The following is a 27664-nucleotide window of genomic DNA, read 5'->3' as shown; positions in this document are numbered from 1 at the left end:
TGAGTAAGTCAACAGTTCTTGGAGTTTTGTTTTTTTTCTTCTTCCTCTTCTTCACATTTTAACTTCTGTAGTTTATTTTGTCTAAAAATCACCCCGTGAGAAATGCATGAAAAATAAGTTTGCGAGGCAAAGTTTTATTATTTATCATGGCATTATTTTCCTTTTAAATTCTCCATTACCTCTGAAGCAAAGACTCCCTCCTGTGCCTCTGCTAGTAAGTTGATTCCCATACAGTAAAATCGGGAGTTGCAAAAGCTGCTAATAAGCAAAAGCTTTTGATACAAATTTGGCAAATTCAGCTCATCTAGTACCAAGTCCTGTAAACTTTTAAATCGCGGCTCGTCCGTGGACACAGTTCCCTAGCAGCCTATCTTGATCCGTCTGAACGCAGCCTGTGCAGCTGGACTTTTTCTAGTAAGATGTGATGGAGCAGGAGCGGCGTCCCAAGAGCGCACAACCGGGGCCGGAGCCCAGCGCGCAAGATGGCCCGGGTGAGTGAGCAGTGCAGCCTAGAGATAAGGGGCACCACAGGAGCGCCCTGGAAACAAAGAAGGCGGCCAGCTCGCGGAGCCGGGGCAGCGTGTTGGCGGGGCGCGGGGCTCGCCAGGGCGCGGCGCGCACTGGGGTCCCGACCCGCCAGTGGGCGGGCGGCAGGGCGGGGCTGGCGCCGCTCACCGCCCTCCTCTCGTCTCTCCGCAGGTGAGGGTGAGGCTGCGGCCGCGGAGCTGCGACATGGCAGCATGACAGCCCCGGGGCGCGCTGCCCAACGACGCCGGGACGAGGGAGCCCCTGCCTGAGCCGCCTTCCCGCGCCTTCCCCACTGCCGCGGCGCGGCTAGCTGAGCTTGCTCACCCCTTGGACTCCCGACTCCCTCCGCCTTGAGCATCAATATGTGTCATGTCATTGTCACCTGTCGCTCGATGCTCTGGACCCTCCTGAGTATTGTGGTGGCGTTCGCCGAGCTCATTGCTTTCATGAGCGCAGACTGGCTGATCGGGAAAGCCAAGCCCCGCGGCAGCGCCGAGCCGGGCGAGCAGGGCGCGGGCACCCCGGAGCCCTACCACCCCACGCTGGGCATCTACGCCCGCTGCATTCGGAACCCCGGCGTGCAGCACCTCCCGCGCGAGACGCTGTGCGGGCCCTACGCTGAGAGCTTCGGCGAGATCGCCAGCGGCTTCTGGCAGGCCACCGCTATTTTCTTAGCCGTGGGCATCTTCATTCTGTGCACTGTGGCCCTGGTGTCTGTCTTCACCATGTGTGTGCAGAGCATCATGAAGAAAAGCATCTTCAACGTGTGTGGGCTGCTGCAAGGAATCGCAGGTAAGCGTGCGCGGAGGGGAGGGGGCCCTAGGGGTGGCCCTAGGGTGCCACTGCGTGTGTGCGGCACGGCCACGCCTCACTGCGTTGCTGCGTGTGCGTCTCTACGAGCGCTGTCTTCTCTCCGGGGCTAGGCAGCAGCCACGCGCTGCCCTCATCGCTCCCTTTGCCCTGTCTCACTCCCCTGAAGCAAAGGCAAGGCTGTTTGTTCTCTACTCTCCCCTGCTCCTCCTCTTAGCCTGTATCCCCTGGTTCTAAGTTGCTGGGTTTTGTTTGAGAAAGCTGCCACGGGGCTTGGCTTTCCCGATCAGCCAGTCTGAGCCCATGAAGGCAATAAGCTCGGCAAACAAATGAGCTCCTACTTTTTGCTTTTCCCACTAAATTAAAAGCATGCTTTCCGCCCTCGGGCGTCCAGGGAGGAATTGCGGTGCAGGAAGCCCCCTGCAGTGGACTGTGTCCTGGGACCGATGTCAGGGAGGGGCAGTCATTCCCAGGCAGTGAGCCGGGTGCTGCCACCCACCCCGCCCCCACCTCCCCATCCCCACCGCGGGATGATTTCAGCTTTGGGCGGGGAGGTCGCGGGCCAGGAGGGAATTAGTATCCGCTGCTCTGTGTTTAATAACTGTTCTGGTTTAAACTGACTGTCTCCTGGAGCCTGACAGAATGTTCTGTGCACTCGGATCAGAAATTACAAACTAACTCTCCCACTTTCTGGGAGTTTCTCACTAATGAGCTTGTTAGAAGTGGGTGGAAAGAGAAGTATGAGCGCCTTACAGAGATCCCAGAGGGGAGGCTGTGAGCGCCAAGACGACTTCCATGGCCACCAGCATTTCCACAGACTGTCCCATGCGGGGTTAAAAAGTGGATCTGGAACCAAGAGGGTTATCAGTCTGTCCACACTCAAGGGACTTGTTCTGGGTGGCAGACACACAACCCCCACACCCCAGAGTTTGGAGACATGCTCAGGAAGCAGAGGAATAGACTCTTGCTTTGATTCTCAGGGGGAAAATCCACTTTTTAAACACTGCAACCAAAGTATTTCTTAATCTGAAGTCTGCCGGGAGAAACAGCAGGCCACCCCCACCTGTCACTGAAGGGCGCATCCCACAGCTGTGAGCCAGGGCTGCAGACGGTGCAGATAAGCCCTGGGCCTGGCGCGAGGCCTGTGAAGAAGCAGACCCCGAAGGAAGCAGCTCTCCCCTGCTTTATGGCGAACTTGAGCTCAGCAGGGCCGGCTTCCAAACAAACGGGTCCAACAACAGTTTTTCCCCAAACCCAGCTGATAAGGTGTTGTCCTTGCCCAGAGCTTAGGGAGCCCTGTGTGTGCATGCTGGGGAGAGGGGAGTGGGCCCGGAGGAATGACAGAGGACCTGCACCGCACTCCTGTGCTTTTGTGTGGGGGATACACTCATGGCCGATCTCAGGACCCCCGTCTCTTTCTCTGCCAGGACCAGCCTACCATGAGAGACCCAGGCACTCATAGGCACTCAGGGAATTTGGGAGGCCAGGATTCTGATTTTCAGCTTTGCTACTGACTTGCACTTTCACTCGAGATAAATGCACCCACTTCTCTGGATGTTGGCATTCCTCCTCTTAAAGATCAAGAGATTGGAAAATACGATCTGATCTTGGAGTTTTGCTGCTGTGAAACTCACTGTCCTCCTTTTGATTGACTTCTCAAATCTGACATTCATCCCCTTCGGCTTGGCGTTTCACCTTCCAAAAATGTTCAGTAAGCTCGGTTTCCATAATGGATCATCTTTTTCTTGTCAGAGAAATGTCCCTACTTTATTCCCCGAGGCACACAGGGCCTCAGGGGTGTGCAAGTGTGTGTGTGTCTTAAAACTTTTGCTGAGGAGTGTTACCAAAGTGCTACCAAAGCTTTTTGAAAACTCAAAATAAACACGTAGATGAAGGGAAGCCAATTTACACAAATTATTAATCCTGTTGAAGAGCCCCCGTTGGCCAGAGAGGAGTTGTTTCTGCTCAGTTTGCGTGACTCTGGTGAATTTGCTCATCTCCTGTGACTTCATGACTTTATTATGAGTTATATCAATATGCTGGTATGCAGATAAGGCTTCTGGTTTGTCATCCCTAGGAATGTGTTTCATCCTGAGAAACTCACTGCCTTTCAGCCAAGGAATAGCCGTTTATAGTAGGGTGGGACATCTTGGGATGTACCGTCACCATCACTTTGCAGATTATAGATATCCTTCAGTCTCAAAGACTGTTTACCTGCAGTTTTTAATAAGGTGTTATTCCAGTGAACTTTAGTCTCTAGGAATGTGGAGTACTCCACCACATCTTTTGGTGCTCTTGTTTGCTATTTCACATAAATGGCAAGAGTGTTCATTTTGGCACAGAGATGAGTACATATTTTAGGTATTATTCATACACTCCAATGAGTTATTCTTGAAGTTTCTCTTTCTCTCCGTATCAGGCCTCTAGGAAGAAGGGCTGGATACTGGTCTATTGGTCACCTGTCTTGCAGAAGTCTTGATTTTCTAAAAGCTTGCTCCTCATTTCTTTCACTCATGTTCCCCATGCACACATGTGGCATCTCAGAATGCCTGAAATTGCTAAAAATTGGCTGAAGGCAAAGATTCCTGTACAGTTAGGTCCTGCCTCTCTAGGGACCACTGAGCTAAGGCTAAGAAAAGGGGTTTCTCTTCACCACCCAGCCCAGCAGCACCCCTCTGAGAAGAAATCAGGGGAAAGATGAACCAAACGTTTGCTGGTCAGCCAGCTCCCTCGTGGTGGGTGGGGGCCACATCTGTTAGGGATTTCCAGTGGGCTCTTTCTCCTCTAATAAGAGGTCCCCACCAGGCAGTGCAAGCCAACGTCAATGGCAGATGTGGCCCTGAATCTGTGGCTCAGAGAGTTGCCCCCGAGTGCCTGAAGCAGCCCACTGGCTTTCTGTCCTCTTGGCCGGTCTGTAAGATTTGGTCAGGCCCCAGCCTCAGCCAAGGACTTGCTACAGCTGTGAGCATCGCTCTCGCCTCTCCACTACACACCCTCTCTCAACCCTGCATCTATTCAACATTGAAACCAATGGTGAGAGAGGAGGCTGGTGCCAGAGCAACCAAAGGATTCTCTAGAAATATACTCAGCCTGTGTTTGTTCTTACAACTTGCATTTTGGCAAAAAGGACATTTTTTTTTGTAAAATGTAACTGGGTGAAAAATTATATGCTATCATATATTAGGAGAGCAAACCAGTCAATCCTAAAGGAAATCAACCCTGAATATTCAGTGGGAGGACTGATGCTGAAGCTCCAATAATCTGGCCATGTGATGCAAAGAGCTGACTCATTGGAAAGGCCCTGATGCTGGGAAAGATTGAAGGCAGGAGGAGAAGGGGGTGGCAGAGGATGAGATGGTTGGATGGCATCACCGACTCAATGGACATGAGTTTGAGCAAACTGGGAGATACTAAAGGACAGGGAAGCCTAGCATGTTGCAGTCCATGGGGTCGCAAAGAGTCGGACACAACTGAGCAACTGAACGACAACAATGTATTCCTTTACTATGCCTAGTCTTAAAGGCCACAGGCTTGTATAGCTGTCACTGTTCAGAGTGTAACATAAGTCATCGAAATCTTAGTATTTTGATTTTAGAAGTTGGGTGTAAAAGAACATACCTCAGTGAAAAATCTCAAAATCTGAGTTACTTTAAAAAAAAAAAAAAAAGCTATTGACTATTAAGCTAATCCAGATGGCAGGATTTGCCCTTATGGCCTCACCTCGTGGTGGCACCTAGCCGACACTTCCAAAACGCTCATGCACAAATGCCCTGGCTGTTCAGAGCTTTCTCTCCACAGCAGTTGGAGCTCAAGCCTCACCTGGCCCTGGATCAGCCCTGACCTCACCTTGAAGTGTCTGTGAAATGCTGACCGGTTTTCTCACTTGGAAAATGGATTTAATAGTAGTACCTATCTCAGGGTTGAGGATTAAATTAGATCATATATGAGAAAGGCTTTTAAGCACAGTGTTTGGCATATGGTAAATAGTAAGTGGTAGCTACATGATGATTATAAAAGTATTTATGCTTTCTTGGCAGGTTTTTAGTATGTTTTTTTGTGTTGCTTAACAATTGCTACATTCTAAGAAGTAGAGGTGTCTTTAGAATTGGCCTTGTTCTGTTGAAACCCAGTGTGACTGCATCGTCTCGAGTCATTCCCTGGCCCTTCGTAGGCCGCCTGTTTGGGGACTGAAGAGCCCAGAGCAGCCCTGTGACTCTCATGTGCCTCTGGTGTCCTCGGGCCGGTTTCTGGAAGCTGAATTGATAGGACAACACAGAACTTCCTCCTCTCACTCCTCTTCCCCTGACACGAACATTCTCCTCCTTCCTTTCCTTTCTGGAGGCAGCTTCTAGCCATTGAGCCCTGGCTGCAGGAGGCTTCTCAGGCTCCCCTTGCAGGATAAATCATAGGCTGCTTGGTCTTCACTGGGTGAGGGCTCGCCAGGAACTTGGCAGAGCCACCAGCACACGTCAGTTTGCAGCCCTCTGGGATTCATTACAAAAGCTGGGGAATCGGCCAGCAGGGTCGTTTTCGCCAGCTGCCTTCCTTAGGCTGTGACCTGGATGTGGTCCACAGCAAAAGCGTAGAATGCAAAGATCCAAGTTTTCCATGACCGCATCAAGCAGTGTGGGTTTGGAAATACACGTAGGGCCCTCTTAGCAGCCCGTGGAATCCCCAGTGACTCAGGTTTGGGATGGAGCCACGACGATGATCTCAGGAGCAGGCCCGCTGGCCCCAGCCTGGGCTGCTCCCCTGGGGTGGTTACAAGGCGTGGCGAGCTCAGGAGCTGCCGGCCAGGCTGCCTGCTGGCTTCAGGTTCCCTTCACAGGCTCTCTGCTGCTTCGTGTCTTGTTGGCTCTCCCGCTTTGCAGTCCCTGTAGCCCTCTGCCTGCACCCATTTCAGCCCAGCAGGATGGCCCCAGCAAGCTGCCCACCCGTCCGGCTGGATGGCTGGCTGTGGGACCGTGCACGCGGGCATCGCTCCCTGCCGTGGGAGCTCCGGGCCTGCCACGCGGGTTCAGTTTCCTTGGAGGTGAGCCATGATTGAGGGGGAAGGAGGACAATATAAAAAAAGATGGGAAAGGAGTAAAAGAAGCATCTCAGAAGACAAGCGGCGGGTTTTGTCCGTGCTGATTGGAGAGTGGCTTTGGTGTAGTCCGGCCTGCGTGAGGAGGCTGGGGTTGTCATATGAGATATGCCGTGATTGCTGTCCGGGGCTTGGCATTCTCACTGCGGTTTTTCACAGGGTGAACGCTAACCTTAGCATCAGGAAGATACCCATGACTCAACCTGACTGCAGCATCCATTCTGATGTATGCCCTGCCCTACCTGTTCACTCCCAGAGACCAAGTCAGTCACTGGCGAGGAGAGAGATAAGAACAAGGGCTTGGGAAGAGGGGAAGAGATCCCTGACTGTCTTCAAAGCCGCTTTTCACCTGCTTTTCTCCGAGAAGGTAGTGTGACCTTGACTGCCTGACTTTAAGACATCGTCACAGAAAAGGCATGAAGGAAGTCAAGGGAGCATCCCCTGCTTCTCCTCCTGAGAACGAGGCCCCAGTAGATCTGGCTGTCAAAAGGAGGCTCTGAATTGCTGGCTCTCCAGTCAGAATGCCTCCACCGGAAGTGGGGTCTAACCCTTCTATATCTGAGTCATTTTAAGAGGACCACATGTAATGATTCACCCACCTTGAGGAAATGTTAAAATGTTAAAGGACAGGCCGGAATTAAATTTCAATTCAAGGATCTTTTATTAAATGCCTGCTAAATACAAAGACCTCTAGACTCAGGTCTACAATTTCTTGAGTTTCTCTGCTCCCAAGCCATATTAGAGAGTCATTGCTTCAGAAGCTGTACCCTAGAAAAGCAAACAAAAAATATCATCACATATAAAGGGAAGAAAAGCGTTCAACTGTATCATTAGAGGAAAAACTACTGCCTAAGAGCAAGTGGACCAAACAGGTATTAATTTGAAGAATCAGTTGGGAACGCTAGAAGAAAATCGCAAACTCTCTTAAAATTCAGATAGAATATGCAGTTGATACGCAAATGAAGTATTTTGCTATGGTAACCACTTAATTGTGGACAAATAATCTTGTGAGCTATGGCGATCTGTGTTCCAATTCCAGTAACAAATCATCACTTAAGTATGACTCTGAATATTTACACAAGTGGTTCAGGCACTGTTCTAAAAGCTTGATGCAACAGTGGTGATGTTCTAAGGTCTGATGTCACTGCAGAAGTAATCTGCATCTCCTCTGAAGACTTCTCTGTGCTCAGGCACAGCACAGTTATGAGTTTGGATGTTGTATAGAGGCTTCCCAGTGGTTTTACTAACTGGCCCACAATCCACAATCTTTTTTTTTTTTTTTTCAAAGATAGCTCCTAGTACAGATGAAACCTAAACCACACACATTGAGAAACAATTCAATATTAAAAACTTCAAACCAAAATACTTAGTGGCTATATGTGTTCAGGGTTTAGAGACCAACATCAGGGCCCTAGTGTTGAAAAGATAGCACCTGCTTGGTTGCAGGGATTATTTAACATTATCTGGACCCCCAGAATCTTTAGTAGACAAGAAATTTACTTACTGTCCTGAAAATTTCAGAGCTCAATAACTACATTTTTATAGTCTCTTGTATTCTGCTATAAACTGCATTTTATTTTTTGCGGCAGCTTATTTTAAGTTATAAGTGTATTTTGGTTATAGTCAAATAGTAGCTCTTTCTAATCCTACATGTTGGATGAATAATTTATCAAGAAATATTTTATGAAGTTCTTCCAGTTACATAGACACAGTTTAGGAAACACCTCACTTGGAATGCAAGGTAAAATATTATCACTAACTCATGGGAAGGAATAATCTCAGTAAATTACTTTGCTGGGCTGCATTTTAACAGTAAAAGTTAAGGCTTTAGAAACTACTAATGAAGTAATTTGCATATAATCGTGAATCATTGCTGAAGGCGGCTTAGGGAGGCTTCAGTGTGGGGAAACTGCATCTTTCTCATGGATTGTTTCACCACATATTTATTTCACCACATATTTCACCACATAGGGGCATTTGACAACTCTTAACTGATGGTCATTAATTTTGAGTAATTATAGAAGAAACTTCCTCTGGGGCGGGGGCTTGGCTGCAAGGTCTTTTTATGACAACTATGCTCTGATTGTCTTCCAGAGAATTCTCTTTATTGCTGTCATCCGTTCTCCACCCCCGACCCTAGAAGAATATTTTTCTTGCCAATTATAATTCCATGGAAGTGTTTTTAGTAGAAAACAAGTGCCCTACTAGACTCCTCCAGGCAGATGGTGTAAGCATTAACAGAAGCTTTAAGTAAAAAATTACTGACACCCGATCCTTCAATTGTTCTCTCCTTCCCATCAGAAAATCTTGTTGGTTAAAAGCCTCTAACGTTATTGATCATATACTAAAATAACATGTAGGTATCATCTACTCTAAGACACTGTGGTTATCAGCTGAAAACCCTTTTCATTACTAGTGAACCCTCTGACCTCTTATTTCTGATCTGGCCTTCAGAGCAGTTTTTAAATGTCAAAGTTGGGTCCAGTCTTGAAACTTTAAAATGAGATGCAGTGAAAACAGGTTTATATTCTGAATGCCAAAGCGATGGAATTCAGAGCCTCTTTACACTCTACCTTTTTATTTGTGCAGTCAACAATCGGGCTTTTCAGAGAGGTGTCCCCATCCTAACTCAGACCTGCCTCTCTCTTTCTCAAACACACACAGCTACACACACACAGACACACACCCTCGCAGCCTCTCACTGCCTTGGAACAAATGCCAGTCCACTCTGCTAAGGTTTTGTCAATTAAAAAAAATAAAAACAATGCACAGTGTGAGTTAAGCTTATTTGCGGTAAAATGAGGGCTATAGCCTAGGAGACAGCACCTCAGAGAGCTCTGAGGAGCTGCTCCACAGAGGCAGGGGAAGGTCAGCATTCGTGATTCTGGTGCAGTGGGCTGTGTGCGGGCCAGCACACATTTTTGCACAAGGTTGCTGCTCGTCTGGTGAAGGTCACTACTAGTCATAGGGAGCAGATGTCTCTGTTAGTGAATTTACTGCTTTTCCAGATAAGGGATACAGGAATTGGGGCCCATCAAATCTTCTGAAAATATCACAGAGTGCTTCGTTCCCAACCTGCACCCTGAACTCTTGTCAGAGGGTGTTGAAGTTAGCAGCTGCCGTGGCCGTGACTTCATCCTTGTAGAGGCAGATGGCAAGTGACAGTTTTTAGTTTCTGCTGCTGCTGCTGCTAAGTTGCTTCAGTCGTGTCCGACTCTGTGCGACCCCATAGACGGCAGCCCACGAGGCTCCCCTGTCCCTGGGATTCTCCAGGCTAGTCATCAACAAAAAAGAGAAAACTGAGGATGGTGTTGTAAGATTTCATAGTGCTATATGTGTTCAACTTAAAGACCTGTCCTTTATTCTTAGGTTGCATCCTTTACCCTTTCTTGTTAAAATGCCTTTTTTCGTGAAATGATAATAAGAGGAGATAGTGGTATTTTTAGTGTCTTTATGTTTGCAACAGAGAAATACTGACTCCCAGTAACTTTTATGGCTGTTGTGTTACTGTCCGAAGTCCTAAAGTGTGGGAACGACTCTTCTAGAATATGAGCAAGGAATGAGGCCTGGGTACATACACACTAGATGCTCAATAACTGTTGTTCACTGACAGAAACAGAGTCTGTTCTGTGTTCACTAATCTGTGCTAGAAACCATGAGTTTCTTGGGATTTTGAAAGAGTAAAGGTTGTAGTAAATGCTGCTAAGTCTCAATCCTAGCATGAACTCTGCCCTCCTAGACAGCTAGAGCATAAATAGTCATTAATGCGGTCATCATCCAAAGAACCAGTAAGAATCATTTCAGAGCTGGCTGTCACTAAGACCAAGTTCTGTTTGGGCTTTACAGAATAAATTGTCATTGAAAAATTGAAAAGCCTTAGTAGGCAACGTGATTTCCAAAGTCGAGACTCACCCAAGGGGCATTCACAGGCAGAAGGCCTCGATTGGTGGGATGGCTAACGCTTTGTTGTATCACACCAGTGTGTGAATGCTGCTTGGAGAGCTCTGGCTCTGAATGGCTAAGGGGCATTTTGGTGCGGAGGACAGTGTCCGGGCACCTGGAGAAGTCACGCAGGCCGGGGTAGCACCGCTAGCTTAGTGCTGGGGCTGGGAGGCAAGGACCTGAGTTCTCCTTGGGCGGCGGAGCCCGGGGGGCCTGTCCCGGTGTCTGTAGTTGTCGTAAGCAAGACTTCGAATGAGAGCCTGATGCATTAGATTGAGAGCAGCACTCCTTGAATGCAGACACTGGGACAAAGCAGGTCTCTTGTTAACACAGGATTAACTGAACCTGCTGCGTGTAGGTAGGTAGTGGTGCGAGGGTTCAGGGTTAGGGGGTCAAGCCAGAGCTCCTCAGCTCTGTTCCGTGAATTAAGAAGGGCTACTTGGAGGAGGGGAGATGCACAAGCAAGGATGTCATTTGGAGGCTGTCTGAGCACACTCTTGGTGCTCGGCTTTGTCTAATCAGCTGAGTGTCTCTGCTGGAAGGCTCATAGGACGTGGTTTTTTGTGGATCACTATGTGGATGGCATTAGTGTTCTAGATGGATGTGCAGTTTCAGATAGCTCCCAAGCACACAGACTCTAAGAGCGAAGACTGAAATGTAAGCAGGCTATACAGCTTCCGTTTATACAGCTTCCGTTTTCTCCCTCTCGTCTGATGGGTTTTGTGCTTTATTTCCACTTTTCTGCTCACACAGATTCTGCAGGAGAGGGCATCATAGTGAACACCGTGCTGCTTTGACCTTTTCATAGGTTTTCTTTCTAGAAGTGTTTTGTTTTTTTTTTTGGCCAATGACAGCCATTCCAAGGTGGCATCTATATTGCAATAAGGAGGCTGATGACACTCAGATTGCAGTGTAAGACAAGGAGTGGATGGACATCCTTTATCTTGTTGCCATCTTGCTATAGGGTTGTCAGGTCAGCCAGCCTGACACGAGGCAAGCCTTCCCCTCCCCGTCAGCCCTAGACAGCAGGCCTGTGGTGTTTCCACTTGATAAGTGCTTGTCATGTGCTCCTGAATGTTTCATGGGTGTAAGCAAGCCGGCTTTTGAGGATTCAGCAACCTCCCCTCCTCAGTTGGACAGGGTTCGCAGTAAAGCAGCGGCTGAGGGTGATGGCTCCGGAGTGGGCCACGGAGCCCTGCCGCCTGGATCTGAGTCCCAGCTCCACCATTGATTAGCAGTGTAACCTTATTTAATCCCTCTGTGCCTTGGTTTCCTCATCTGTAAGATGAGATTAATAGTACCAACCTTCCCAGATTCTCTCAAGGACTAAAGGAGTTATATTGTAATGGGCTCAGCTGGTGCGTGGCACTTTGTACTGCTCAGTGAGTATTAACTGCTGCCATAGTCACTACGGTGGCAACACAGTTGCATAGCTTCCCTGGTGGCTCAGAGGGTAAAGCGTCTGCCCGCAATGCGGGAGACCTGGGTTCAATCCCTGGGTCGGGAAGATCCCCTGGAGAAGGAAATGGCAGCCCACTCTGGTACTATTGCCTGGAAAATCCCATGGACAGAGAAGCCTGGTAGGCTACAGTCCATGGGGTCACAAAGAGTCAGACACGACTGAGCGACTTCACTTTCACTTCACTTCACTTTCACAGTTACTCTAACAGTTACCATTCCAATCTTTAAGGGGTTCTAATCACCTGTATAAAGCTCCACCTTTAAAGTATTAGTTACAAATGTGGAAAATAGAGGGAGGGTGTTTACAGCTTAAACTCCATGTCATCTTTGTTTGGAATCTACCATTTTTATAGCAGATCTTTCCAAAAGGTTCTTCCAAATATGAGAAGACTATAAAGGAAATGGGAATCACAGATGACCTGTGAAGCTGGTGAGCAGCATAGTGTGAGAAAGGGGCTGTGTCACGGGCACTGAGTGTGAGTTTGAAGGGGACGTGGAGACAGAAGCCAGGGAGCAGAATACACTCCTCCCTGCTCTCCGGTTTACGCTCCAGCGGGAGTTCATCTCAGCCAAAAGTTTGTACTTGGAGGCATCCAGGAGACTTGGGACCAGTGCTCTTCTTTTATGGGACAAATGCATGTTATGTCACAGGAAGAGTCCTGTTTTTTACTTTCGTTGTCCAGGTAGATGGTTAACCATTTAAACATTTTACCCACGAAATTGAGCTGCCTCTTTTAAAACAGAGTGTAAGGGACCTAGTTCAGCCTTGCCTTGGTGACTGTGGAGACATGACTGCGGGGTGTCTGCAGAGTCCCTGCACATGAGGAGCAGACCGTTTCAGGTGGTCATCTCTGGGAAGAGAAGAGCTAGATGGCAGACTCGGTGGGTGGGGAACCGGATGGTCTGACACGGTGCGCTCCTCCAAGCAGCCTTAGTACCGGACAGTGTGCCTTGGGGTGTTATGCAAGTGAAAAGATCCCCAGCTAACAACAGTGGGTGACTTTCAGATAGCTATTAGCGACTGCCAAAATGACTTCCAGCTGTCAGCATGGAAGATGACTTTGGAAAAAATGGGAAGTTAGACAGAAAGGAGAGGTAAGCATACAGACCAATGTTAACTGTTAACTAGCAGGCCTAGGGCTGTCGTGTGTCACTCTGTATGTCAACTGTTGGGCCGCATGGTGGTCGCAGACTTAGAGCCACATAAGTACATGTGTTATTCCTCGCAGGAGCAGGGCATCATCTCCTCCCTTCCCCAACTGCCTCCCCCGACTCCATTGGAGGTTGACCTGTGACACCACCCTCAGGGCCGGAGTGGGTGTCCTCCTGGGCCGTCAGCAAGTCTACCTTCCCGCCTTCGGTGCCAGCACTTTCTGTTGGCCTCTCCATTCTCTGGGCTCGCGCTGCTGGACACTACCTTATTGCTTCTGCAAGCTGCGTGGTCCCCCGCCCTCCTCGTCTCCCCTCGTCCCCCACCGCCACCTGCCATCTTGCCGAACTTCTCCGGGTTTACCCCTGCGCTGCTCCTCTGCTCCCTGCTGGCACCCTGGGTGGTGCCCACAGTCAGCCTCAGCGCATCTGTACAGGTCGTGGCTGCAGCCAAGCATAGTTGGTAACAGTTTCAGAGTTTTGAGGCTAAATGATCTAGATTACTGAAGACTTATCACACTTAATTGATTTATTGCTTTTTTTTATGGGATCTCCCAATAGAGATCTATTTTTTTGTAGCCAGAAAGGAGATTTTCAGCACATGCAGTCTCATGATTTGGTCCCTCCACGTGTTTCATTAGTACATGTGGCTGGTGTGCTGTTAGCCAGAATTGCCAACCCCTAGGATTCATGTTATTGAATGAAGCTTTTCCTGCAACCATTTTAAAAGCATGGCAAGAACTTAAAATGGCTTCATTTTAAAATGTAACAAATCTACATCACAGCACTCTATCTTTTCATTCATCCAACAAATATTTATTGAATGCCTATTACATGTCAGACATTGCTCCAGGCAGTTGGGACACATAAAGAATAAACTGCACCAAGTTCTCTGTCCTCATGGGCTTTACATTCAAGCTGCTGGTGACAGACAACAAACAAATAATTATATAGTATGTTAAAAAATGACGGGTGCTATGGAAGGAACGAACAAAAAGCCAGGGCAAGACAGGCTGGGTGTGCTGGGGTGACGGGGGGCGGGGGTAAACTGCAGTATTAAATAGGGTCTCAGGGCAGGATTCAGTGAGAAGAGATTCAACCCAAGACCTTTAAGGAGATGCAGGAGTTAGCCATATGGGCAGTCAAGAAGCAGCGCTCTCCTGGCCAAGGAACAGCTAGAATGAAGGCCAGCAGGCTCTGCCAGTGGAGGAAAGTGGGCTCGAGGAGAAGGGCAGGTGTCAGAGATGATCCGAAGATTTTTTACCTCAGCAGCTCTGGAATGGGACTCCCGTTTACTGAGATGAAGCCCATGGGACAAAGACCGGGTTTTGAAGTGGGGAGTAGGAATCAAGAGTTAGGTTTGGACATAGTTTTCAAGTATCTTGTTAGACATCCAAGTGGAGATCAAGTGGGCAGTTGGATATGCAACTCTGGAGCTAAAGTTAAGATCAGGGTTCAGGAGATGTCAGCCCAGAGGCAGTACCTAAAGCTGTGGGATCAAGTGTGATCAGCAAGGAGAATGTAGAGGATGGAAGACCAGGCCTTGGGCCCTCCAGTGTTCAGAGACTGGAAAGGTGAGGAGGAACCGAGAAGGGGAAGTCAGCAGGCCTTCCCACCTTGGTTTTCCTTTAATCCAACGTTGTCAGAACTTGTGGACTGAAGCTGTCACTCCCAGTGAGCCTGGAATGCTCTCTGAGGTGTGTCCCAGAGTAGAGTTGGGATGCCGGGAGCTAGTCATTCTCCTGTCTGATTCGTCTTGTTATAGAGATGCCCGCCTGGGCATGAGGTGAAGGGGCAGGGGTTGCCTCCTGGCAATGTGCCCAGTGAGAGACGCTCGCTCAACAGACCAGCATTCAGTTTGAGTCACAGGGTAGACCTGGTAGGGATAAACGTCACCAGGTAGGGTTTTGGTTTTTTTTTTTTTTTTTTAGCTGTGTTGAATGGGAAATGAATGTTTGATAGTTAGATGGTTTCCTGCTAGGTTCTTAAATGAGTCAGTGGCTGTTTGAAAGCCAGAAATAAGTTGAACTCTTGACCTCTGTTACCCAAAGTTAACTGTGACACATGCATCAGAGGTTTATGGTAAATGCAGAGATAAAATTGTGGCAGAAATCCAGAAGGAGCCAGCCTTTCTGCCCTCAAGGGGCTCAGAGTCCTGCTAGGGCATTACTCTGTCCCAGGGCTGAGGATAAAGCCTGCTACTTACTAGGCAGCTCAGTACATTGAGCTGAATAAATACACCAAAGTAACACACTGACGAGCTGAAGAAGGGTGTACACGGCAGTGGGAACACAGAGAATAACATTCTGGCAGCAGTGGCGACAGATGTCACACAGGTAACACGTGAGCCGGGACGCGGGGAGTGGGGGGTATTTCCAGGTGGATGAGTGCCCAAGGGGTCAGCATGAGTGACACACCCCTTGCTTGGGGAGTGGGCACTCCCCAGGATGACCTAGTTGGAGCCCACATCTATTGAATGATGCTATGTCTGCTAGGCCCTGTCTGCTGTGAGCTCTCCAGAGATCCTAGGATATTTCACAGCTTTAGAATGAGCACGTTACAACCTAGTGCTGGCTGAGTGGGCATCATTTCCTGGGGGCTTCTCCAGACTGCCGGTAGCCATAACAGACGGCCGTCTTTCCTTCCTGTCCTTAGAAATTTTTCTTTGCCAACTGAGGTCTAGTCGGTCTTTACTGTTTAGTCTGGAAGCCTGTCTGAGGAGGAAACAGGAATATGATGGCCAAAGACGCACTTGCTGTTCCGCAGAGTAACGAGTGCGTTAGTGCTAGTTCTCCCTTGGTGGGCCAGGGAAGAGGGCCTCCTTCTGGACAGGCAGTGGGCGACCCACAAAAGGCAGGCCGCCTGGAGTCCGTCCCTCGGCAAGCAGGTGGTGGTCCCGTGACAGAGCCGCAGGAGGGCTGGCACCAACACAGCAGGGAGACTGGGAGGTCACTGCACAGCCTTCCCCACGCTTCCCTCACCAGCTGTGAGCGGCGGTGCAGACTCGGCTCCCCCGTTTCAATAGCATCCCCTACTCTTAAAGCTGGAGGTGGCCATCTTTAGACCAAGTAAAACATTATTATTTTATTGTATTCAGCAGCTGCTGGTCTTTCCAAAATTGGGGGCTTGGCAGGATTATGGAGGTTCCCCCCCTACCTAAGGGATTTGATTGACACTTATATTTGGTAACATATTATTTGATTTCAGGGCAGCATTAAGAAAATTCCCTAAGATACATAATTTTGTGGCTGGTCTAATCATAGTCAGGGCTGTTGATCAGGAAGACTATGGCTTTACTTTTCCCAGCGTGCTTCATTCATTTTCTTTTTTAGCACCTTCTTTGTTTTAGGCACTGGAAACTCAGCCAGGAGACCCAGCTCCCACCCTCTCTTTTTAGAGCTCATGGAGTCTAATTATTTGAGTTAAACCAGAGCCGTGTGTGTATGTCGCCTACAGACTAAGATTTCTCTGTAGCAGGCTAGAACTGCTGGGTGTCCAGGTTGAGTCTGAAAGCTCCTTCCAGGCCAGGGAAACTCTTACTAAAATGCCACAGGGACACAGTGGATGTTGCATTGTGACTGCTGGTACCCATGACAGCCAGCATCCTATGGTGGGCTTCAGTAAACTGTCAGGACTGTCTCTAACTTGGGCTGGGGTAGCATCTGTAAGGCAATCCAAGTGACTGGCCATCACTTCCGTTAATGTCTTTCTTCCCCAGATAAGGCTGAATCACCCCCCAGTGACCCCATGGTGAGCATATGCTGGCACCTTCTAGTCTTCCTGGCACAAGGAACTGAGGCTGTTAGAGAAAAGACAGGCTGCAAGGGGGAGGGTATCTCTCAAGGCTGGGGAGAATCGTACCTACTTGGGTGCCACCCCCCGAGTGGAGCTGCCGCAGGGGCTACCAGCCCTCTCCACTGCCAGGTTTCCTGGAGCCATGGCTGCTGTCTTGAGCAGTTGTCCAGCAGCATCCTCGATGCCTTTCCTCCCCCTCCCAGCTGGGCCTGCTGCAGGTCAGCCAGGCCCCAGGAAGAGAGGCCAGTCAGAAGAAAAGCAGATGCCCGCTGGCCTAGTCCGTTTTCTCTGTCACCCTCCAAACCCACGCACACACTGAAGGTTGATGCAGTAAAAAGCAAGGGGACAGAAAGGCCCCAGGGACGGGCTGGCCTCGCTGCAGGAGCTGCTGCTTTAATACTTCCAAGGGAGAGACCAGTGTCTGCGTGGCTCTTATGTGAAACTCAGTCCAGAGCACACCTCGCCAGCTGTCCCTGGGGCACTCCAAACGCGGATGAGGGGAGCCACGCCACATTTGCCACAGACTTGGTGTATGTCTTACAGCGTGTCTTGCCTGTGGTCTGATGTGCCCATTCTGTCTCCGTAGCTGGTATCATCAAGCTCATGTGGACTCTGAGGCACATGTCTACTTCTAGCCCCTGGGGTTCACAGGCCTCAGACGGGCAGTGTGACAGGGGAAGCCAACCCACCAAGAGGCTGCATCTCTTTTCCTGGTGGGGTGGTTCATTCTTGTTGACTGGCATCTGCCAGAGTTACGTTACTCTTTCTCCTCCAGGGCACTGTGGTTCAGAAAAACTCTATTGCAGAACAAGCTGCCCTGACATTAATAACGTTTTATTAAGAGTCTACTCTGTGGCAGGCACCGTTCTGAACCCTGGCTTTCTAGTAGTAAATCAGATGTCCTGCCCTTCTGGAGCTTAGTTTAGAATGGAGATGGATTAACAGTCAAAATAAGTGAAGTATCAGGTTGAGCCGCATGAAACCACCATTTTTATAGGTTAAAAAAAATGGACAAATAGTTTCATATGACAAGGTAATAGATTGTTACCAAGTTCGATACAGGATGCTCGGGCTGGTGCACTGGGATGACCCAGAGGGATGGTACGGGGTGGGAGGGGGGTTCAGGATGGGCAACACGTGTACCCCCATGGAGGATTCATGTTGATGTGTGGCAAAACCAATACTATATTGTAATTAGCCTCCAATTAAAATAAATTTAAATTAAAAAAAAAGAAATGATATGGAAACATACCGAAGCAGGGAACGGGGATATCAAGTCAGGGGAAGGGAGGCGGTTGAAACTGTGAGTAGGTGGGACCTGAAGACGAGGCGGCATCATCCGAGGGGAGCATGGCGAGAGCAAAGGCTGGAGCAGACAGCGGGGGCGAGAGAGGTGGGCGACAGAGAGCTGACGCAGAGGACTGCAGGGCTGTGGACTTTACTCAGAGCTGGGAAGCCTTTATGGGCTTCTTGAGAACTTTACTTGGAGGCAAAAAGAACCTGCTGGGCTGGTGGCTGTGACTAGGGGACACTTGTTAGCGCCTGGGGACCAGTGCCCCAGGAGTAGTGGGGAGTCAGGACCTTGGGAAGTGAGGAGCCTGTGTGGCCACCTGAATCACGAAGCTTTCTGGAATTCCTTTGGTAGAAGAGTCTTTTCTAAATACCTAGAGGGATGACAAACGTCTCTTCTTGCTCACCTGAAGGCCGGCAGTTTTCTCTCGCGCTCAGACAGTCGTGTGTGTTCATGGCACTGATCATGCTCCATTCGGCTCTGTTGTGTGCAAGGAGCAGAATCCTCGCAGCCAGGCCGCCCAGGTGGGAACACACGTCATGTGCACTGGGGGGCTCACAGATGTACCAGAGCCACTTCCTGTCACCCACCTGTGCGGACTGCCCTGTGAGCTTATAATCAAGCTGGGGCTTTCAAAAGACTCTTAAGCATGGCACCCTTTTATGACAGACTCCCTGCTGTTCACAGATGGATTGGCCAATAGCAACCACAGGATTTTAAGTAGGCCTGAAGCACTTGAGGAACCTCACCTGAGCTACCAGTCAGGGAACAGCTCAGGAGAAGTACAGGGGTAAATATACCTGACTGTGCTGAAAAAAAAAGGGGTCTGATGATATTAGAAGATTTCCCGGAAGGATCTGCGATAGCCATGTCACTGTGCATCCTGCAAAGAGTCAGACGCAACTGAGCACCGAACAACAAGCCAGGGCCCAGCACAGGGCAGCAGAGCTGCTAGGTGACGGCAAGTCCTGCTCGCCCTAGCTCCTCCATGTTAACATGCGTTCATTTACTAACTGGACTTAAGCCACGTAATACAAATGACGTCCACAATTCAAATACACACACATTGGCCTTTTAAAAGAAAGAGCGGGTAATGCTCCCTTGCCCCCGGCTGCATGCCTCTGCATCCTGATAAAGGTCAAGGTGAGGGGTACTCCTGTTCCCAAGGCAGTAACTCAGGGCTGTCTGGGGAGGCCTTACAAATAGCTGTGAAAAGAAGAGAGGCAAAAAGCAAAGGAGAAAAGGAAAGATATAAACATCTGAATGCAGAGTTCCAAAGAATAGCAAGAAGAGATAAGAAAGCCTTCTTCAGCGATCAATGCAATGTTTTCAGAGGAAAACAACAGAATGGGAAAGACTAGGGATCTCCTCAAGAAAGTCAGAGATACCAAAGGAACATTTCATGCAAAGATGGGCTCGATAAAGGACAGAAATGGTATGGACCTAACAGAAGCAGAAGATATTAAGAAGACATGGCAAGAATGCACAGAAGAACTGTACAAAAAAGATCTTCACGACCCAGATAATCACGATGTTGTGATCACTGACCTAGAGCCAGATATCCTGGAATGTGAAGTCAAGTGGGCCTTAGAAAGCATCACTACGAACAAAGCTAGTGGAGGTGATGGAATTCCAGTTGAGCTGTTCCAGGTCCTGAAAGATGATGCTGTGAAAGTGCTGCACTCAATATGCCAGCAAATTTGGAAAACTCTGCAGTGGCCACAGGACTGGAAAAGGTCAGTTTTCATTCCAATCCCAAAGAAAGGCAATGCCAAAGAATGCTCAAACTACCACACAATTGCACTCATCTCACACGCTAGTAAGGTAATGCTTAAAATTCTCCAAGCCAGGCTTCAGCAATATGTGAACCGTGAACTTCCTGATGTTCAAGGTGGTTTTAGAAAAGGCAGAGGAACCAGAGATCAAATTGCCAACATCTGCTGGATCATCAAAAAAGCAAGAGAGTTCCAGAAAAAAACATCTATTCCTGCTTTATTGACTATGCCAAAGCCTTTGACTGTGTAGATCACAAGAAACTGTGGAAAATTCTAAAAGAGATGGGAATTCCAGACCACCTGATCTGCCTCTTGAGAAATTTGTATGCAGGTCAGGAAGCAACAATTAGAACTGGACATGGAACAACAGACTGGTTCCAAATAGGAAAAGGAGTACGTCAAGGCACAGTACATCATGAGAAACGCTGGGCTGGAAGAAACACAAGCTGGAATCAGGATTGCCGGGAGAAATATCAATAACCTCAGATATGCAGATGACACCACCCTTATGGCAGAAAGTGAAGAGGAACTAAAAAGCCTCTTGATGAAGGTGAAAGTGGAGAGTGAAAAAGCTGGCTTAAAGCTCAACATTCAGAAAACGAAGATCATGGCATCCGGTCCCATCACTTCCTGGGAAATAGATGGAGAAACAGTGGAAACAGTGTCAGACTTTATTTTTCTGGTCTCCAAAATCACTGCAGATGGTGATTGCAGCCATGAAATTAAAAGATGCTTACTCCTTGGAAGGAAAGTTATGACCAGCCTAGATAGCATATTCAAAAGCAGAGACATTACTTTGCCAACAAAGGTTCGTCTAGTCGAGGCTATGGTTTTTCCTGTGGTCACGTATGGATGTGAGAGTTAGACTGTGAAGAAGGCTGAGCGCCGAAGAATTGATGCTTTTGAACTGTGGTGTTGGAGAAGACTCTTGAGAGTCCCTTGGACTGCAAGGAGATCCAACCAGTCCATTCTAAAGGAGATCAGCCCTGGGTGTTCTTTGGAAGGAATGATGCTAAAGCTGAAACTCCAGTACTTTGGCCACCTCATGCGAAGAGTTGACTCATTGGAAAAGACTCTGATGCTGGGAGGGATTGAGGGCAAGAGGAGAAGGGGATGACAGAGGATGAGATGGCTGGATGGCATCACTGAGTCGATGGACATGAGTCTGAGTGAACTCCGGGAGTTGGTGATGGACAGGGAGGCCTGGCGTGCTGCGATTCATGGGGTTGCAAAGAGTCGGACACGACTGAGCGACTGATCTGATCTGATCTGAGGGAGGAAACTTCCCAGGTTCCCTGTGCCTGGGGTGAGGTTTCCTAGGGAACAAGATGGGGATTAATCAGGATTTATCATAGGCCTTAAAGATACAAAAGAATTAGCTCAGTCATCCTAGATCCCCCCAGCTGAGTTACATCTGTTCAGATGGAGAGTCCTTTATTCTTTCAAGGGTACTTTTTTGTAGCCTGGCCTTTCCCCTGATTATTAAGTTAGTTGTTCAGTCACGTCCAACTCTTTTGCGACCCCATGGACTGTAGCCCACCAGGTTCCTCTGTCCATGGGATTCTCCAGGCAAGAATACTGGAATGGGTTGCCGTTTCCTTCTCCAGGTCGGTAAAGGTAGGGAAAGAGAATCGAAAGTCAAGCTTAAATTAGGAGGATAGAACTGCTATTCCAGTGTATCTAAAACACAGGTCTTTTTGTCTATGAATTAATAATCTTGGTTATATAGATATCATTTTTCAAATAAAACTGTCTTTTCCTGCTGCATATACCATTGGCCAAAAAGTTTGTTTGGGTTTTCATACCATCGAATGGGAAAACACGAATGAGCTTTTTGGCCAACCCAACAGAATAAAGCCATCATCTTCTTGCAGCATCCTTTCTACCAAGAAAGTTTTGTTGGGTTAGCTTTGGGGCCCCTCAGTTTTCTTTGTCATCTTGGGATCTAGACTTCCTTATAAGCAGCTTCTGCTGTGTGAGGGTGAAGCAGGCGAGGTACCCTGTCCCACCTCGGCCCCGAGCTGGCAGGGAAGGTAACTGTTGATTGCACAGTGAGCAGTAAAGCTGCAGAGATAGTAAAATAGTGGACCTTTAGTGTGTCAGTGTGGTGAGATCAGCAGAATGGAAACAGAGCTTCTTAGTGTCTACTCAAAGCTGCACTTACTTAAAAGCAATCAGACAAAAAATTCTCATGAAGTTTGCATGTGGTTTCAGAATGTCTATGTAAATATAGAAATCACTGTCCTAGGTATGAGGTTGGTTGCTGATGAATGCCAGCAAACTGACCCCTCGTGGGCTTATCTTTAAAGCATGACACCCAAGTTAATATCTGGTCTCTTGCATTTGACTCTTGTTCTCTGTGAATTCTCTTAGAATTCACATATTTTCTGCTGAACGCCAGACAGTAAATATTTTAGATTTTTGCAGGCCGCAGGGCCTGTACCACCCCGCTCACTGTGCTGTTCCTGCACTGCCACGGGCAGTCCCTAAATGAACAGGCATAGCTGTGTGCCAGTAAAACTTTACTTACAAAAACAAGGCCCCACTTGACCTTAGTTTGCCAACCTCTGCCTTACTGCATGGAGAAGGTGATGGCACCCCACTCCAGTACTTCGCCTGGAAAATCCCATGGATGGAGGAGCCTGGTAGGCTGCAGTCCATGGGGTCGCTAAGAGTCAGACACGACTGAGTGACTTCCCTTTCACTTTTCAATTTCATGCATTGGAGAAGGAAATGGCAACCCACTCCAGTGTTCTTGCCTGGAGAATCCCAGGGACGGGGGAGCCTGGTGGCTGCCGTCTGTGGGATCACACAGAGTCGGACACGACTGAAGTGACTTAGCAGCAGCAGCAGCAGCCTTACTGCAAGACGAGCCCTATGGGAGGAAGTAGTAACAGAGTCACCTGCTTTCCTAGAAGAGAAATTACTAGTGGGTTCACATTCTGACACGTACATACGAGGCTAAAGTGAAAGTCACTCAGTTGTGTCCGACTCTCTTTGCAACTCCATGGACTACACAGTCCATGAAACTCTCCAGGCCGGAATACTGGATCTTTCCAACCCAGGAATCGAACCCAGGTCTCCCGCCTTGCAGGTGGATTCTTTACGAGCTTCCATAAGGGAAGCCCGAGGCTAAAAGTATTCCTAATAAGGTGACTATCTTGATCAGGCCAGGTTAGTTGCACAGAACAGTACTGACACTCGCAGAGTCTGGTCCTGGAAGCAGACTCAGTATCGTTCCGCTACTGCAGCCCGGACCCCACAGGCCAGAGCAGGCACATCAGATAACCATCACACAGACAGTACCGTCACTCACTCGCCACGGGGTTTTCATCTGTTCTCTCTTCTGCCCTGCAGGCCTCTTCCTCATCCTGGGCTTGATACTCTACCCCGCTGGCTGGGGCTGTCAGAAGGCCATAGGCTACTGCGGACACTACGCGTCGGCCTACAAACCTGGAGACTGCTCGCTGGGCTGGGCCTTCTACACCGCCATCGGGGGCACGGTGCTCACCTTCATCTGCGCTGTCTTCTCCGCCCAAGCGGAGATCGCCACCTCCAGTGACAAAGTACAGGAAGAAATCGAAGAGGGGAAAAACCTCATCTGCCTCCTTTAGTTTGGAAGAGACATCAACGCCGTTTTCTTGCTCACCGTAACCTTGTGAAACACTTCACTTCTGGTTCCGTCATTTGGGTCAAGTGAAGAACTAGCCTTTACCTACCGAAGCCACATTCCACAGCCTCCCAGGACCGACGGCAGGCTGCGTCCAGCCACGCCGAGCACTGCACGTGAGGGCCACAGTGCAAATCGTAAGAGATGGAACGAGAAAACCGCACACAAGCCCTGACGTGGAGTTTCGTTCCGTCGGACCCCATCTCCCCCCAAGGCTCAATGAAGGATGATGATCTGACATGAAAGCAACAGGTTCTCTGGTAACAGAAGGGACCACAGGCCGGATCTGCGGGCGGTTTTAGACGTGTGTTCCTGCACAGGCTGTGTGCCGCGGGCATCTCTGCCTCTGGGGCGGGGGCTTTGTTTCCTCTCGTTCTTTCACACTGTCTCCTCTGGGGTCCACAGTGAAGACCGTACATTTACCGGGGACATGACGTGCGCCACAGGGCACACACCAAGACACTGCCTCTCGCTTAGCTGACCTGAGCAGTCAGCACGGACAGTGTGGAATTCTACTGTGGGACTTACTCTAGGCTGAACTCCAGAGTCAGGTGGGTCCACTGAACTCTGAGTGTCTAGAAATTTGAGGAGAGAAAGGATGAGGACCTGTCCCACCATGAGAATAAAAGCACAGACAGACTCCTATTAGTAGAGACAGAGTCACTCCACTTCCCAGGCGTAGCACCAGTACTGGCCCAGTCTCCTCTGCCACCAGAAATCCCGTGTTTTCCCCGAGGGCTAGGACTGCGCTTTGACTGCCGGGGGAAACCTCAGTGTTTCCTCCTTCCAGGGACCCAGGTCTCCAGGCTGCTGTGGCTCACTCAGAGAGCATGCCCGAATCCCAGCCCTTGCGGGGAGACCTTTCCCCGCTGTGCGGTAACTAAGCAGCACTCAGCCGTGTTCCCGCCCTCGGCAGCAGCAGATGACAAGGAGCTGGTCACAGGAGTTATGTTTCTGTAGTTACTGGCGTTGGTCCTGGATGCAGACTCAGATATCATTAAATTGCTCTAACCGGTGAGTTTACAGCAAAGGCTTCATTCTCAGGAAAGCATAGAGTAGAAGGTTCATGCAAAAATGAGTGCTCAACCAAGCTCCTAGCACCTGCCTACAACTGTTTACAGAAAGAATGAAACACCACTATTAAAAAGGATCCAGGGGCTTTTAATCTAGTTTCTATAAGTCACCAATATAACTGATTCAGGAAAATGGTATTAGCCATCACTTCAACCTTACCCTGGAATGATCAAAGGGACCAAAGGGAACCTAGCCTGGTATCACCCTGAACTTCAGAATTGCGGGATGCTACAGCGACGCTTCCTTACAACTTAAGCAAATGGGATGGATCCACCAAATTTCTGGAAGGATTAAAAGTATGGGTCTTTTTAGGCTTATGAATCTGCTTACTTGAGGGCTTGCTTTGTTTTGAAAATTTAACAAATAACTAATGAACCTTGTTTGGGCGAGGTATTGTGTGCTAAGCGCCACCAGGCACAGAAGAACCCTGATTCAGATCTTACAACCCTGCCCTGAGTAAAATCATCTTAAAGCTGTGTGAGTCTGAAAACCACGCCTTGCTGCAGAACGAGTAATTGCTTTATATTAATACATAGATGGGATGGAGAACTGAAGTTTTATTCCCGTCTGGCCGTCGGCCTGGACCAGAAACCATTTTATCTCACAGATTATGACCTAAAGGGCAGGAGAGGTAGGGGTGGGGAAACCAGCCTTTAATGAGTTCACCATTCTTAGACCAAAACTGAGAATAAGCAAAGTGTACCTCTGTGACTCTTTTGAAAAACAAAGGGGTAAATATGTGTGCTCACGGCAGCCTGCCTTCCGGACTCGGGAAACAAGACCTGTGTCTGACATCACACAGAAGGAGGTGATGGCGGCCACCGAACAGGGCTCCTGTCCCTGCTGGATAGGGACGCACAAAGTCCTGATGCCATCATACTTATCCCTTTTTAACACTAGGAAATTAATTTAAAAAAAAAAAAAAAAAAAAGGCAATTCCAAAAATAAAGTTCCCTCCACCAGGCAAATAATCTTGATTAAAAATAATACACATTTTTTTTTTCACAAGATTCACTTTTCCTTCTATACAACTTAGAGAATCTATGTTACAATGCTGATTGCACACTCTCACTCTCCTCCCAGAGAAAAGTCATAAGCCTAGAGGATCCTCTGAGCAGGTCCATCGTCTTTACTGATTGCTTTTCCACTGCGGTGGGGTGGAGGTATATCCCTAGATCACTCTAATAACAAGTCATAAGTGAAAATGTGCCCTCTCTTGGCCAGAAGAAAGTCAGTTGACAGTGTTTACTTCATTGGTCTGAATGTCACAGAAGACCAAAAAAAGCACATGCACACATACACAAAACCCCAAACCACTAAAAACCACTTAAAACACTGATGTGTCAGGCACAGCACAGATGAAATCTCTCTAGCAGAGAAAGAGTAAAGGTAAAGGTGGGCCTTTTGAACCTGCAAGTCCCTTTAGCCAGGCTTCAGTTGGGATAAACGGAATATCAAAATCTTGCTAGCCTAGATGAAAACTGCATGGCTGTTTAAAAACCACTGAATGGGAGGAATGTGTTAGAAACAGATTGAAAACAATTAGACAATCATTGACCTACATCTATTTTTCTAATAAATTTCTATCAATCACATAATTGCCTCAGTCTAAAAATCTAATATACCTGGACCATCACTGCTACCAGAAAAAGTCTTATTTATTTTTCGCCTGCATTTGTGCTTCAAGTTTTGTGATGGGGCTGGGCTTCTCAACGAACTCCAAGAAGGCAGAAGTGTTTGCTTTGGATTCTGTGGATTCTTTAAACCTGTGTGCTAATTCAACAATCTTCATGAACTGTGTAAGGGTTTTTGTATACTTATCAAACATCTGTGGTGTAATGATCTTTGTGAAACATGTATTCTGTAAAGTGCCATAGTCCTTTTTTTTAATGTGTGTAGCATATTTAAAATATATATTATATATTATACATACACGAGTCTGTGTGAGAGATGTGCAATAACAAAGGTGTATGTATGTTCTGTTTTTTTGGGAACTGGACAGGAGTCAGAACAGAGACTGTTTCTGTTTTGGCAAAGGAGAGTTAAAACATTTTGCCTTCATGGCCTAGTCATTAACCCAGAACAATTCTAATGCTACACAGACCTATGTGAAGAAAAGACTGGTATGAAATCACCTTTCCCTGGGTCTGAATTAATCACTAGACGTATGTGAAAGGTTAGGCTGGCCGGCCGGGCCCAGGTGATGCCAGGCTTTCGTGTGAAATGTGAAGCTGCCGTGTTGCCTTTTCTGTTAGCGTGATAACTAGTCGTTGGTACATAATCACTAAGGAGCTATTTCTTAACCTGCTTGGATAGACCACGTTAATGCTAGACCACTATTTAAGGGCTAATCTCACACCTTCTTAGCCATAAGGGTCTGCTTAGACCAGACCTCTCTGTGCAATAACATATGGCCCCTGGAAATCCCAGGCCTGCATTTGTACCGGGGCAGCACAAGAAGGGCACGACTGGGGTTTCTTCTGAGACTGTGGTGAAGCGCCTTCCAAGGCTGGGGGTCATGCGGTGCTCTGGAGGAACTTGGCACCACTTGATATTATTCAGCAGCCACTTGAGCCAAATGTAAAACTGTGTTACCGCTGACGGACTCAATCAGAGCCTTCGAATTTCTGGTCATCCTATTGTAAACTAATACATTATTTGTCTAGCATTGATTAGGTTCCTGTGCATATGTATTTTCACCACATGCTCCCCACCCTCCCCAGATATGAATTAAACCAGATTTTGCAAACTTATTCTCATTCTTTCAAGTCTCATTATATTGTTTCAATATGATGTGTATAATCTGATCAAGAAAATATCTACCAAATTTTAAACATTAACATATGTGATACTGGTGATAAGATATTCAAGTATTTTAACTCTGCCATTCACTAATAACATATACACCTACGTGATGTTAGCTTTAACATGAAGTATATATTTCTTCCCCTGAGAAGCACTGATGTAAATATAAATAGGAAAAAAAAATTAAAACCCTCTCATATGCTACTTAGTTATCTAAATTTTGAAGAAATATGGAAATACTTCAAAGTATTGTGACTATAATGTAAAGAAATGTGTAC

At 48.0% G+C, this 27664-nt stretch overlaps 2 protein-coding genes across 3 annotated transcripts in view; one reads left to right on the top strand and one right to left on the bottom strand.

The window, feature by feature from the left end:
* The first annotated feature begins 704 nt into the window (after window positions 1-704).
* Window positions 705-27334, top strand: LHFPL2 (LHFPL tetraspan subfamily member 2). Its single transcript, XM_061430048.1, has 2 exons — window positions 705-1320; window positions 23195-27334. Exons 1-2 carry the CDS (start codon window positions 891-893, stop codon window positions 23449-23451), a joined length of 687 nt encoding a protein of 228 aa, XP_061286032.1. The 5' UTR covers window positions 705-890; the 3' UTR covers window positions 23452-27334.
* Window positions 7062-27664, bottom strand: part of SCAMP1 (secretory carrier membrane protein 1) — a 150793-nt gene continuing 130190 nt past the window's right edge. The window contains exon 10 of one of the 2 annotated variants that reach the window (XM_061430044.1): window positions 7062-7192. In XM_061430044.1, the coding sequence (XP_061286028.1) occupies window positions 7179-7192 (14 nt within the window). In that variant the 3' untranslated portion in view covers window positions 7062-7178. Of the gene's footprint in view, window positions 7193-26268; window positions 27541-27664 lie in introns of those variants that run through there. The other variant, XM_061430043.1, reaches the window with a different exon arrangement.

The sequence above is a fragment of the Bos javanicus genome, chromosome 10, assembly GCF_032452875.1.
Source record: "Bos javanicus breed banteng chromosome 10, ARS-OSU_banteng_1.0, whole genome shotgun sequence".
In the NCBI taxonomy this organism is placed as follows: domain Eukaryota; kingdom Metazoa; phylum Chordata; class Mammalia; order Artiodactyla; family Bovidae; genus Bos; species Bos javanicus.
The sequence above is the reverse complement of the archived record's forward strand: the minus strand, read 5'-3'. Positions and strand labels throughout refer to the sequence as shown.